At 42.3% G+C, this 13120-nt stretch overlaps 1 protein-coding gene across 4 annotated transcripts in view; it reads left to right on the top strand.

The window, feature by feature from the left end:
* Positions 1 to 94: 94 nt before the first annotated feature.
* TMEM117 (transmembrane protein 117) overlaps positions 95 to 13120 on the top strand; it is a 190704-nt gene continuing 177678 nt past the window's right edge. For 2 of the 4 annotated variants that reach the window (XM_053944122.1, XM_053944125.1), the window contains exon 1: positions 95 to 315. In XM_053944122.1, the coding sequence (XP_053800097.1) occupies positions 281 to 315 (35 nt within the window). In that variant the 5' untranslated portion in view covers positions 95 to 280. Of the gene's footprint in view, positions 316 to 12201; positions 12257 to 12405; positions 12475 to 13120 lie in introns of those variants that run through there. The other 2 variants (XM_053944123.1, XM_053944124.1) reach the window with 2 other exon arrangements.

The following is a 13120-nucleotide window of genomic DNA, read 5'->3' as shown; positions in this document are numbered from 1 at the left end:
GGCCCGGCCCGGCCCGGCCGCGCGCACGTGACGCGGCCCCGCCACTCAGCGGCCGGGAGGGAGCGCGGCGCCTTCCGGGCCCCGCCGGCCGGGCCGGGCCGGGGGCCGCGGCAGCGGCCGCCCCTGCCCAGGCACCGCCCTGCCCTCGGCACGCCCTGCCCCGCGCCCGCTCCCCCGGCGCCTCCTCTCGGTGCTTCAGAACGGGGACGGGCCGCAGCTTTCTCCTCTCCCGTACCCTTTCCTCTCCCTCTCCGCTCCTTTCTGTCGCTCTCTTCACCTGATGTTCGGATTGCTTGTTAACCGAAGTACTGAAAGGTAACTGAGGTGAATTTAGTTGATCTGTAGAAACCCGTGGTGGAGACCTGTCGCTCTCGCTTAGGGCAGCACAGAAGGAGTCATCAGGTGTGTCTGTGACAGCAGGCTGCATGCATATACTGGAAATTTTGGATTAAACAGTCCCTGACAAAGAGCCTACAAGTCGGGGAACAGAGCCCAGACCCAGGGCTAACTCCGTTCAAGCCCTTGCCCCTGACAAGGCAGTCTTTCTCTGTTAATTTTGCAGTATGTGGTACGTGGTGGCACTGTATCAACAGAAACAATGAAGATTTCTTCTCTTTCAGTGCGGGTCTGGTGGTTGAGCCACTCATCTGCCTCAGCAGAGCATGGATCCATGCTTGGGAAGGGTCCATCTGCTTCTCAGGGCCCTATCCGCATGGCCAAAGGCTCCTTTATGCCTTTTCAAGCTGTATTGATAGTTTCCCTCAGCTTTTTCTTTCAAAGTTTCCAGTGAAGAAGAGTCCTGCATCATGAATTTAAGCATGCTCTGAAGGTCAATTTGCTTTTGCTAGCTCTTTTTCAGGCTCATCTGTCTAGGGGTTGAGAAGTACCATCCTCTTAGCAACAAAAAGATGGGTACTATAACTTCTTTAAAAAATGCTTCATTGTCATGTAGTTAGCATTTTTAATCTGTGCTGTGGTCTAGATTAAGATTTCACAGACAAAATGTGCATGCTGTAGGCATTGCTGCTGATGATTCCTTCAGGTTCCTGGGATTTAGCAGGTTTTATGGGATGCTATTCAGCTAGCGAACACAAGAAGTGCTATAAGAGGACATACCAAATATCCGATCCAATGGACCAGACAAGAATTGAAGAGTAAGGCAGGCACATGGTAATCCTTCCCTGGTTCACCTTCTCAGCCTCCAGGATGCTGCAGCTCAGGAATTTCTGAAGTCAGCTGTGTTGATAAATGTGGGTGCCTGTGCTTTGTCAGATTCCTAGTTTAAAGAACATGTGGGATTTAGTGTCCTATTTGGGAAATGTGAAACAGCACTGTAACTGTTATGTGAACTGTGCTGTGTAATGCTAGTCCAGCAAATACAAAGTCACTGTGGAGACACGTCATCAGCTAATGAGCTGGGACTAACAGCAGCTGGGCAAACAGAGAGGCTTCAGTTTTTCTTTCTTCTAGCAAGGAGGCTGAAAGAAACAGGGAAAAGAGTTCATGTGAAACCAGGAAATAAGAGACAGGTAGCACCTACCAGGTACTCAGTAGTCAGCTCTTGTTCCTCTATTGTAAGGCTCCAGGAGCACCAGGTTTATATAAAAAAAGACACTCTTGGGGAAGAGCTTTTTCAAGAGGAAAGGAGTACTAGAGATCCAATCAAAATGGCAACAAAATTTGTGGTTCTATCACAATTACTTTAAATTATTTGATCCCAAGCTTGGTTCTAAATTTTTGGGTTTTCCCTGTTTTGGTATTAGTGCTTGTAACAGATGGGGTTGCCTGAAAATGTATGAGGGAAAAAGAAGTTTTCATTGATAGACAGATGTCCTGAAACACCAATCAGTTCCTTGCTCCAGTTAGTCATGTGTCCCAGAACCACTACTATTGTCACAATGTGGTAACAAGGATGTATGGCTAGGACTGTGGAACTGTTTTTTTTCAGTGGGAATTTGATATTTCCTAGACTGGAAATATCAAAATGGTATAAAATTTGTCACTATATTAAGATCATCTATTTGTCTGTCTGGGATCATACCACTACAGCTTCCACCAATCTGAGGGCTCTGAAGTGCAGGAATGTGATCCTAACATCAGTTTTATGTGAAACAAGACTGGTACACATTGATATTTTGTAGCACCTTTTTGACAAAAGGACAAACTGAAAGTCAAACATATTTTCTTTAAAATCTCAAAAAAAAAAAGGTATCATATATATTTTCCTATATTACAGTGATTGATGTGTGACCAAGAAGAGATGTTGCATGGAAACTAGCACAAGCAAGTAGGGATTTTTATATCTAATGAAGATTCCTAAAGTTCTGAATTTTAGTGTCCTTCAGATTCTTACTAAACTGCTTTAAATCATTAAACTCCTATCCAAATCATAAAGATCGAAGATGATAAAACAAAGCAGTAACGGGAGGCATATTGCTATTTTCATTCAACTGGAATGAAGACAGTCTTCCTGACACCAAATAGAAACTTCCCTTAAATTACACTTATATTAAAAATGGAGATCTTGTATTGGAAAAAAAAACTCCAAGGCAAACATAAGGTGCTATTTGCATTCATGTAAAACTTTTATCTGTAAGTCAAGATAGAAAAAAATTTTCAAATATCCATTTATTTTTTAAGAGACTAGGTATGTCTTACAGCAGCCTCTCCTTGTATGTTTTCATGTCAGTTAGGACTACTCTACCTTGCACTCCATTTGATTAGCTAGCTTTTTGTCCAAGACAAAGAAAATATGCTTGGGACTGTTTCAGTTCCATTTGGATGATCATACTGACAGCCCAGCACATGGTGGCTGGAGAAGGACCCCTTTTAGAAAGCTAGTGAGTCCTGGCAGAGAGCCACCAAACACAATACAGTCTAGATTTAAAGTAGATCTTATCTGCCAAGATTGTTAATTACCTCCTGCAGGGGTGGCTTGTCTGGCCAGTAGTCATGTCTAAACATAGAGTATTTAAAGTTTTCATGATCTAATGAGTTGGTAGGTAGCTTTGAGTACTCTGGAAAGCAGTAATTTTCTCAAAGATTTTCTCACTCAAATGTTCCTGTTATTACAGATATATAAAAAATAATACCAAGGCACATACAATGATTAGGTGAAAATGCATATTACAAAAATTAGAGATTATGCTTCTGTTTTTCCTAACAACATGTGGAGGATACAATAATCCTATTGAAATATTTAAGAATTCTGTCACTGACTTTGGTACAAATAGGATCTACTAGTAGGAAGCATGTGAAATGTTCTTAGTGGCAGATGATCTAGGATGATAAACTGGTGCAACACTAGTATGGATCCAGTAATTTTCCTAGCGAACTCAAAGGAGACATGCTGGGCAACATTCCTTTCATGCCCATTTCCACTTTCTTTTATTATTTACTTTAGATGAGTGCATTGAGTCATTGTAAAATAGTATCAGCTCAAACATCATCACTGTGATGATTTGTGCAATTGTTTATCTTGTTTTCCATTACTTTAGGGATGTTTTCCATTACTTTAGGGATAGTTCCTCTCTTGACAAGGTACAGTTAGTACAAACTAATTCCAGAGGAAGCAAACACAGCTCTGGCCAAGGCATTGTTTGCACTTGATGCTGAAGACAGAGTCCCAAGTCACTTCCTTTCTTAATCAGTGTTGCAGAGTCTTTGGGCCTTGCAGATAGTTTTTACTTTGTAGCCTAGGAGTATCAATATTTCAAAGCTTTTGTCATTTATCTTATATTTTCTTTGACATTTTGCCTAGCCTTTCTGAGCTCCCAGATTCCTGCCTGTTTCTCCATGATATGTATGGCTATGATGTAACATAGAATCACAGAATATTTTGGGTTGGCAGGGACCCTTAAGGTCACCTAGTCCAACCTCCTGCAATGAGCAGAGACATCCTCAACTATATCAGGTTGCTCAGAGCACCATCCAATCTGACCTTGAATGTTAGCAGGAGTGGGGCATCTACTGCCTCTCTGGATAACCTTTTCCAGTGTTTTACCACCCTCGCTGTAGAAAATGTCTTCCTTATATCTAGTCTGAATTGACTCTCTTTTAGTTTAAAACCATTATCCCTTTTCCTTTCACTACAGGCCTAAAAAGACTGTTCTCATCTTTCTTGTAAACACGCTTTCAGTATTGAAAAACTGCAAGAAGTCTTCTCCACAACCTCATCACTCTCAGCCTTTTCTCATAAGAGAGGTATTCTATCCCTCTGATTATTTTTATGACCCTACTCTGGACTCTCTTCAACAGCTCCATGTCTTTCCTGTGCTGAGGACTCCAGAGATGGATGCAGTGCTTCAAGTGGAATCGCATCAGAGCTGAGCAGAGGTAACAATCACCTCCCTCAACCTGCTGGCTACACTTCTTTTTATGTAGCCCAGAGTACAGATTGTTTTCTCGCTGCAAGCAGACATTGCTGGCTCATTACATATTTTCATCCACCAGTACCCTCAAATCTTTCTCAGCAGTACTCAATCCAGTAATCCTCCCCTTTATTGATTCCAGAGATTGCCCCAACCCAGGTGCAGGACTTTTCACTTGACCTTACTGGACCTCATGAATTTCACATGGACTCACTTCTTGAGCTTGTCCAGGTCCCTTTGTATGGCATCCCATCCCTCAGGGAAGTCAACTGCACCACTCAGTGTGTTGTCTGCAAACTTGCTGAGGGTGCATTCCATCCCATTGTCTAGGTCACTGACTCAGAAGTAAGGAGTCCTAATACAGATCCTTTGAGGGACACCACTCATCACTGATCTCCATCCTGGCATTGAGACTTTGATCACTACTGTCTGCATTCAGCTATACAATAAACTTCAAACTGTTGTTAGATAATTCCACATTTCTATATAGGCATCATGAGGACAGCTAAGACCTGAGGAATGTCTCAGCTGAGGTGAAAGAATGGGAAGACCTGGGACAAAGGATTCCTCCTACTTGTGGGGTCCTACTTGCAGGAGAAGAATTCAATCGGACAGGCTTTTCATCTGAGTCATGTAGAAGTGACACCCAATTTCTACCCATGGATTACTATATAAAAATAGTAGCAAGAAAACATGGCAAGTTTTATCCCAAAAGGGTTTCATGAGGCCAGTTAGTTTGTTGTAGAAAGCATTTCTAAGATGTGGTAGATCATTTCTGAGATGTTAGAGAATAAAAATCTAACACAGATCCTTACTATGCAGTGCTTACTGTTTAAATAGACAGAACTGTGGAAGAAGGGTAGGAAAAAGAATTGCAATGAAACCCAAAGTAGTTGCATTGTTCTCTTCTAGCACTGTTTTGTCTAGTTCAGACTGCTTTTTTAGTGCTCAGTTCCTTGCATTTAATTCCCAGCAGAATAAGACCCTCACAGGCACACACAAACTCAGATGTATGCTATGTCTCAGCATAAGCTGAAGGACTCCAGTACTTCATTTTAGTTCCAAAAGATTCTACAATGCACTCAGTGCTCTTAGAAATGGAAGGAAATTGAGGATGAAAAAACAAAGGATATTTTTACTCCACTGTACATTCTTACTTGTTCTCTCAGGAAATTATTCCAAGTGTGTGTCCATTTTCAATACATTTCCAGCTGCTAAATAAATTATTACATTTATCATTGAATTTTTTTTGCATAACTATGCTTTTTCACAGTGCATTAGTGTGAGATAAAAATAACAGGCATTTACCACAGGCTGTTCTTTGGACATTGAAAAAAGACTATTTGCATAATAGATACTGCATATCCCTATAAAGGACAAGAAAAAGCATAAAAGAAAGGTCACAAAACCTGGTCTTCTCATCACTTCAAAACTAAAAATCAGACAGCAAAACCTCAACTCTCTAGCCATAGCAGTGTATAAATGATTCCCTTATTAATTTTCTTCGGACTATGATTGGCTTTCTCATATTTAGTATTGCTACACAATTCTTTTCAGTGAGATTATAGTTCTGATTCACCAAGTGCTATCCTATGGCCAGTCATATTCAAGTTATTAGCAAGCATAGGTCAATGTATTCGATCCACTGCTTGGACCAGCTGTGCTTTGAGCAGGACACCTGAAGGGGTCTGCTTTGGCAGCATCAGATTTTCTCTTCATTTATATTAGTGCAGTGTCTGGTTTGCCACAGCCTCCATTGAGGCAGCCAGCAAAGCAGCCAGTGCCTCATAACATTCCCTGCCCTGTTTGCGTTTCTGTTCCCCCATTTCGGTCAGTTGTGCATGGCAATGCATGATCAGAGTCCTTTTATTGTAATAGATAGCATACACCAATTTCAGGTATGCAGAGATTTGAAAATAAATAATTTAATTGTTTGAGTTATCATACTATGTTTGAGCTTAAAAGAATACTTCTGCCAAGATGCAAAAAGTACTTCTCTCACGATGTTAAATTTTTATGTCATGCTACACCTACTTTTGTTTTAACAGAAACAGGACCAAGATGCAGTGAATTAATATGACAACACAGTAAAGACTTCCGATTTTTTATTTTACAGAGGCAATGCATTGTTGTACTGTTGTTGTACACACTAGAGTTGTTCATTGCACTTCAGAGGAGCATCATGAGGCACAGTATGGAAACAGGAAACAGGATTTTTTTTTGTCTTGTAGTTTTCTGTGAGGTTAAGAAATTTCCCCTCATTATTTGTAATCAAATGTTTCTTTATTATTGAGTAAACATTTAGACTGAACAGCCCCAACTCTTTCAACCTGTCTTCATAGTAGAGATGTTCCAGCCCTCTGATCATCTTCCTTGCCTTTCTCTGGACTTTCTGCAGCAGTTCTGTGTCCATCTCATGTTGGGGACCCCAAAGTAAGACACAATAGTCCTGGTGATGTCTCATGATAGTGGAGTAAAGGAGGGGAATCCCCTCCCTCACCCTGCTGCCCATGCTACTTTCTGTGTAGCCTAGGACACATTTGGCCTTCTGGGCTGCAAGTGCACGTAGCCAAGTCATGTTGAGCTTCTTGTCCACCAGCACCTGTGTTTCTTTCCAGGGCACCTCTTAATGCATTCTCTGCCCAGCCTGTACCTTTGTTTCAGATTGCCCTGATCCAGGTGCAGGATCTTGCACTTGCCCTCGTTGAACTTCATGAGGTTTGAACAGACCCACCTCTCCAGCCAGATAAGGTTCCTCTGGATGTCATCCCTTTCCTCCAGTGTGTCAACCACAGCACACAGATTGTCGTCCTTGGCAAACTTGCTGAGATGCATTCAATCCCATGTCACCAACAAAGATGTTAAACGTCACCTGTCCCACTACTGACCCCTGAGGAGTCCCTCATCAATGGTCTCTGCTTGGACATGGAGCCATTGACCACAGCTCTCTGAGTTTTACCATCCAGCAAAGTCCTTATCCACCAAATGCTCCATACATCAAGGGTTCAGCAACATTAGAGCATATTTTTTCTCTGACAGACCTTATGTTGCCACTTAATATTTTTCTGACCTTGTGTCTTCCAGCTTAATTCTATTTTTCTGAAGTCTTCCTTTACCATTGCAACCAGCTTGGACAGTGTGGTTAAATAGAATCTGTGTAAGGCTGAGCTCAGATTCCACTTTCTCTAGATTTGTGTTTTCTCTAAGTCTGTACATGGAGCTACTAGAGTAGCTGCAAGCTGATTATTTCTTTTTTTTCTAGTGCAGAAGTCGCACGTAGTTGTTATATTTGCTGAAAGCATCCATATGGCCAGCAGATGTACTTAAAAGGTGTTTAATGAGTGGAGTAAATTCATTCAGTTCTCCTTTAGTGGTTTCATCAAGGCTAGGTGCATATTGCCTATCTGTTTGAAACCAGTATGGATTATCTGAAGTAGAATTATGCTTACTTGGACTAAACTTGGTGTGGATGAACAGAAGTAAGTAATTAATTCAAGTGTAAGGTTTGTCATTGGACTATCATCTTCAAAATTGTCAGTACATCTTCCGCTTCAATTTTGGTAAACCCTATATCATTTGACTCTAGGACTGAGATTCAGCTTGACCATAAATAAAAGGTCATGTAAAGTTCTGGTTCTTCTACTGCTTTTTTTGTTCCACTGGTATTGTAAAGGTATCTATATATTATATATATATAATAAATATTTAATAAATATCTATATATTAAATTCTGCTAAAAATTTTATTTTTGTGATTTAACCTATCAACGGTGATGAAACCATCCCTAACTTCCTCTTAGTAATCTAAAACTGAGTGGACAAAAATCAAAAAGTACATACTAATCACCCATATCCCAAGGTTCCACTAACATTTTTCGCTGGAGCATCACTTATATTTCTTAAAATATATATCCAAATGCTTTTTTCACTTTTTTTTTGCCTTAACATGTGTGTGCACACACATGTGGTTGCTTTTATCCCTTTCACGCATTACAGCAGTAACTTTCTTCTAGTTCTGTGAATTTTCCTCAGCATTTTAGCAGTTAGGAAGCAAATTTCATTATTAACAATGTTGTCTATCATGTCTTTCATTTATTTTTCTATGACTCTTTCACCTGTCGTTAAAAAAAATGTTTAATTTTAGTTCATGCAGTTTAGTATCCTTCCATATTATTGATTTAATGGAAAGTATTTCATGTTACATAATGTGAAAACACTGTTACTGTTTATGTTTTCCAAATATGCAGCAGAAACATTTCTGCTGTTCCACATTCTTTTACACAATTCTATTTTTTCACATCTAGTTGAAAAGCAGTATTAGTGTTTAAAATATCATTGTCTCTGATTAACTTAACATTCTTAATTTCCACAGGATGTATCTATTTGCCTTTTCTTTCTTCTAAGTTCTTCAACTATTTAGTTCTTCAGTTATACACTAACTATTGCCAGCTTTTGTGTGGTTTTTTCTCCCTCATTTGTTTCATGTTTTATTGTGCTGCTTTCTCTTCTTTTAGAAGATAGTAAGAAATGAGTTGGGGATGAGATAAGGAGTAAGTTTGAAGTGGTATAGCTGAGACAGGTCGTCATAATCATGAGTGTGAAATTCCAAAGCAGGGAGTGTTTTGTTTCAAGGATGTTTTTACAGGTGTACTGGTTCTGGCTCAGAATTAAGTTGATTATCTTCATAGCAGTGAAACTGTGCTGTGACTAAAACTGTTTGTGACTAAAACAGTGTTGAAAACACGCCAGTGTTTGGGCTATTGGTCAGCAATGCTTGCACAGGATCAGGGCTGTTTTGCTTTCCCATTCTGCCCGCGTTCCCATACCAGCAAGTAGGCATGAATTTGGGAGAGGATAGAGCTAAGACAGCTGACCCTGTATAATCTGTAACATCATGCTCACTAATAAAACAGGGTAGAGGAAAAGTGTGAGATATGGGGTGTATTCAAAGCTGCTTATCAGAGACTGATGGTCTGCTTGTGGGCTTTGGTGAGTGGTGGCCTTAGCATTTTTTTTTTAATCCTTACTTATTACATTTTATAATTCTCACTTTTTTTCTTTACTTATTAAACTGTCTTTTATTAAACCATCTTTATGTTGACCTACTGGTTTTCTTTCTTTTTCTCCTATTGTTTCCCCTGTCCCACTAGGGAAAGAGGCAGGGGGAAGTGAGTTAGCAGCTGTGTAGGTGCTTACCTGCTGGATGTGATCAAACCACAAGAGCAGGTTGGAAGAAAAATACATTAAGAGCACAATCTCTGAGTAGTGGAGTTTTGAGATTTGAGGGAATGAAGTACGTTTAATGAGAAGCATGCCAGGGAAGAGGCATTTGTGCATCCACAGATGAAAGAAGAAGGAGGACAATGAGAAAATTGTGACTGTTTAACCTTGAGAAGAGGAGGCTCAAGGTAGAGGATCTTATTGATGTGTCTAAAAGCCTGATAGGAGGAGTAAAGATGAAGAGAGACTCCTTGTGATGTCCAGTGAGGGACCAGAGGCAATGGGCACAAACTGAAATACAAGAAGTTTCATATAATTTATTACAAAAAGATAACATTCCAGTTACAGACTATTGTGCTGTAACTATTGTTGCCTGATTCCTCATATCTGAGTGTAAAATGACACTCAGACAAAAATTGATACTGTAATATCAATTAGTAGTATCAATATATGGTTAGTTCAATACTTACAGCTCTGCTGGAAATTGGGTGTAAAATGACAGCCTTTACACAAGTGCTATTTTATAGCAGAAGTGCCGATAGATTAGTTTCATTCACAAGTATCAAAACTAACGTTTCAAGATGACTCATTGTCCTGATTCAGCCTGCTTTTTAGGTTCAACTTACTGGTTTTACTTCTGGGTTTTTCATTTGCTGACAGTTTTGTAGGTAAGAGTTTGTTTATATTCTTTAGTTGCAGGCAGTCCCTGGCTTTCAGTGAGCAGGCCTGATTAGTCTTGTCTACTGAGATTATTTGTTAATTGTTGCTATTCAGGTGTGCATTTCATCAAGGAAATCTTGATTGCTTGGTTAAAAAGAAGAAATAGGAGCACTCCATCTTTTATTATATGTGAGTGAAACACTACACTTTTAAAAATTATGTCAGCTTCCTCTTAAAACAGCAAATGCAACATGAAATCTGGGGGAGATACAAGGAGCACTTATGCTTTTGGTTACTTTAATAGAAAAGTAGATGATTTTGATTTTCGTAACTTAGTGACTTCAAAAACTTGCTCACTGATTTACTATCTGAAAAAAAAAATATTCATGGATGCTTTGTAGTAGCGTGGGTTTCAATCTGAGCTGAACAGAATATTTTTTGGTGTGTAGGTGCATGAAGAGTGTGATCTCTTTGTAGTGCATGCTGCCTCTCTCTCTGTGGGTTCTCATTAGCTGAACATAAGGAGACAGAGTTCTGCAAGCGTGGCAGTACACACAGAACTGTTGCATGAACAGGCAGTGCTTTTCACTGTATTTCTGTACTCTCACATTGCACATGATGATTTTTCTTTTTGAATTTTCTTTTTACTGTAAAGATAGTTTGGGGTGTGTTAGTGAGAAATACTGAATACTGCATCTTTCTACATAAAATTGAGGGTCTCAGACTATTCCACTGAGGAAGATAATGTGGTGATCATGTTAGACATCTTCAATAGCAGTTACATTTATTTACAAAAATACATAATACTGTATCGCCAGAAGTACAGAAGGGGTTCACAAGTCTTCTGCTGCTTGTTCTGGTTGTGCTGGTCTTTTGCAACGTGACTCTTCTAAATACCCTTCCACATTCCTTGGTGGATCTCAGCCACATTCCTGTCTACCTTGGCCTGAAGCAGCCAGATGTCTGACGCCAAATTTCAGATACCCACTCCAATGGAGTTACCTGACTTTCCCCAACAATATATTGTGTTTAGCAACTTCAAGTTTGTTTTATCTGCCTTCAGCAATGACCAGAACTGGTACATACTGCATTAAAACCCAGTCATAATGCAATGCTAAGAGCATCCTGTAAACGTTTTCCTGGGATGTCAGCAATACCAGCACACTGGCACTAGGGACCACATCCCACATTAAAAGGCTTTGGTTGACAATCCGGCTGAAGTGCAACGTCAACAACTCTGGCAGGCTGCACAGGGGCATTTTGCCCGACACAGTGACCATACAGACTGGGTGTGCACCCTGGAGCCTCAGCATACCCCCTTCCCAAGTAAGTAAATTGGGTGTAGTCCTCCTTCCCCTCCCAAATATGAGGGTTTTCATAGCACATCCTGCGTGATCTGGCTGTTACTGCCAGCCCTGTGCTTTTGCTTTCGGATAATAAATATCCAGTTTTGCCCGCCTGTCTCCCGTGTTTGTAAATTTGCATAATCCTGGAATCTGACAGATGGAAATTGAGTGCTGTTCGGGTTTCGTTCACCTTACCGGCTGGACAAGCCCCCGTGGCTCCCCGGCCACCCTTTCCCGGGGTGAATAAAGACACCCGCGGCACGCCGCGCACGTTTCGGGTCCTTGCTGGCAGACTCCGGGGGAGGGGCGGGCACGGCCGGGCACGGGCGCCGGGGGCGCCGGGACCCTGCCGCAGCGGCGCCGCCCGCTGCCGCCGCGGCTGCGGCACTGCCGGTGCCGCTCGCCCGCGCCCGGGAGCGGAGCGGAGAGAAGGAGCGCAGCCACCGCCGCCGCCGCAGCCGCTGCCTCCCCGCGGCGGCCGGGGGGCGGGACGCCGCGGCAGCCAGCGCCGCTGTCAGCGCCCGAGGGGCTGGGGGGCCCTGCCGGCCGCGGGCAGCGGAGCGGGGCCGCCCGCCGCCGAGAGCCGCACCGGGGCGGGCGCCGAGCCGCGCCGCAGCAGCAGCAGCAGCACCGCGCCCGCGGCGCCGGATCCCCCGTCGCGGTGAGTGCAGCGGGCGCCGGGCGGCCCGGGGCGGCGGCGCTGCGGGGGCCCGTGGCCCGGTGCCCGGCGGGGCGGCGGCGGCCGGAGCCGCCGCGCCGGGGGAGGTGGCCGCGGGTGCCCGGGTCTGCGCCGGGGCCAGGGGGAAATGGGTCGATTTAACAGGTTGCGACGGGCGTGTGGTCCGCGGCGCTCTTGGCACCCGCGTTTTCGGCGTTGAGGTAGGTAGGAGCAGGATTTTTGTTAGCAGTTTGTCACTGCTGCTGTTGCTAATATTGGCTTCCGATGCTATAAAACGTTTCCTAAGAAACCGCGTCTTCAGCTGGGTGTTTGATAATTCTCGGGTATCCGGCAGCTGTCAAAAATACCAGGACGTGTAGTTGTTTTTCTCCATTCGGGCTTTAAGATGGTTCATACACATAAGGAAATACCAAAACTTTTCTTAATGGTAACAGAACGAAAGGAGAACAAGAAGTAGCTTTGGGTATCCTTATGGCCCTAAAGGCAGTTTAATCTCCCCAGAGTGATATTTTCTTAGGCAGCGACCCTTACTTTAAATCACTTTTTCTTTCATAAAGTTTTTGAAGGACCGACACTTCCTCGTGCCAGCTTTTTAACTCTGTAATGTGGTATTTTTTTTCTTTTTCATATGTAATTTATGCATAATGGGACATTATTACTTTCTTTTATTTACTGAATGCATTGTCTGAATATATCTAGAGGTTCTTTTATCCTTTTCATTTATTAGGTACAGGATTCCTTGCAATTTTACTAATATAAGTTGGGTTATGGAGTTAAATAATTTTTGGATTAACTAAGGGGAGACATTGAAATTCATGCCATTTCTAAGTTTGCAAGTCCTAAGTT

The sequence above is a fragment of the Vidua chalybeata genome, chromosome 5 (genome assembly GCF_026979565.1).
Source record: "Vidua chalybeata isolate OUT-0048 chromosome 5, bVidCha1 merged haplotype, whole genome shotgun sequence".
Classification (NCBI taxonomy): domain Eukaryota; kingdom Metazoa; phylum Chordata; class Aves; order Passeriformes; family Viduidae; genus Vidua; species Vidua chalybeata.
The sequence above is the reverse complement of the archived record's forward strand: the minus strand, read 5'-3'. Positions and strand labels throughout refer to the sequence as shown.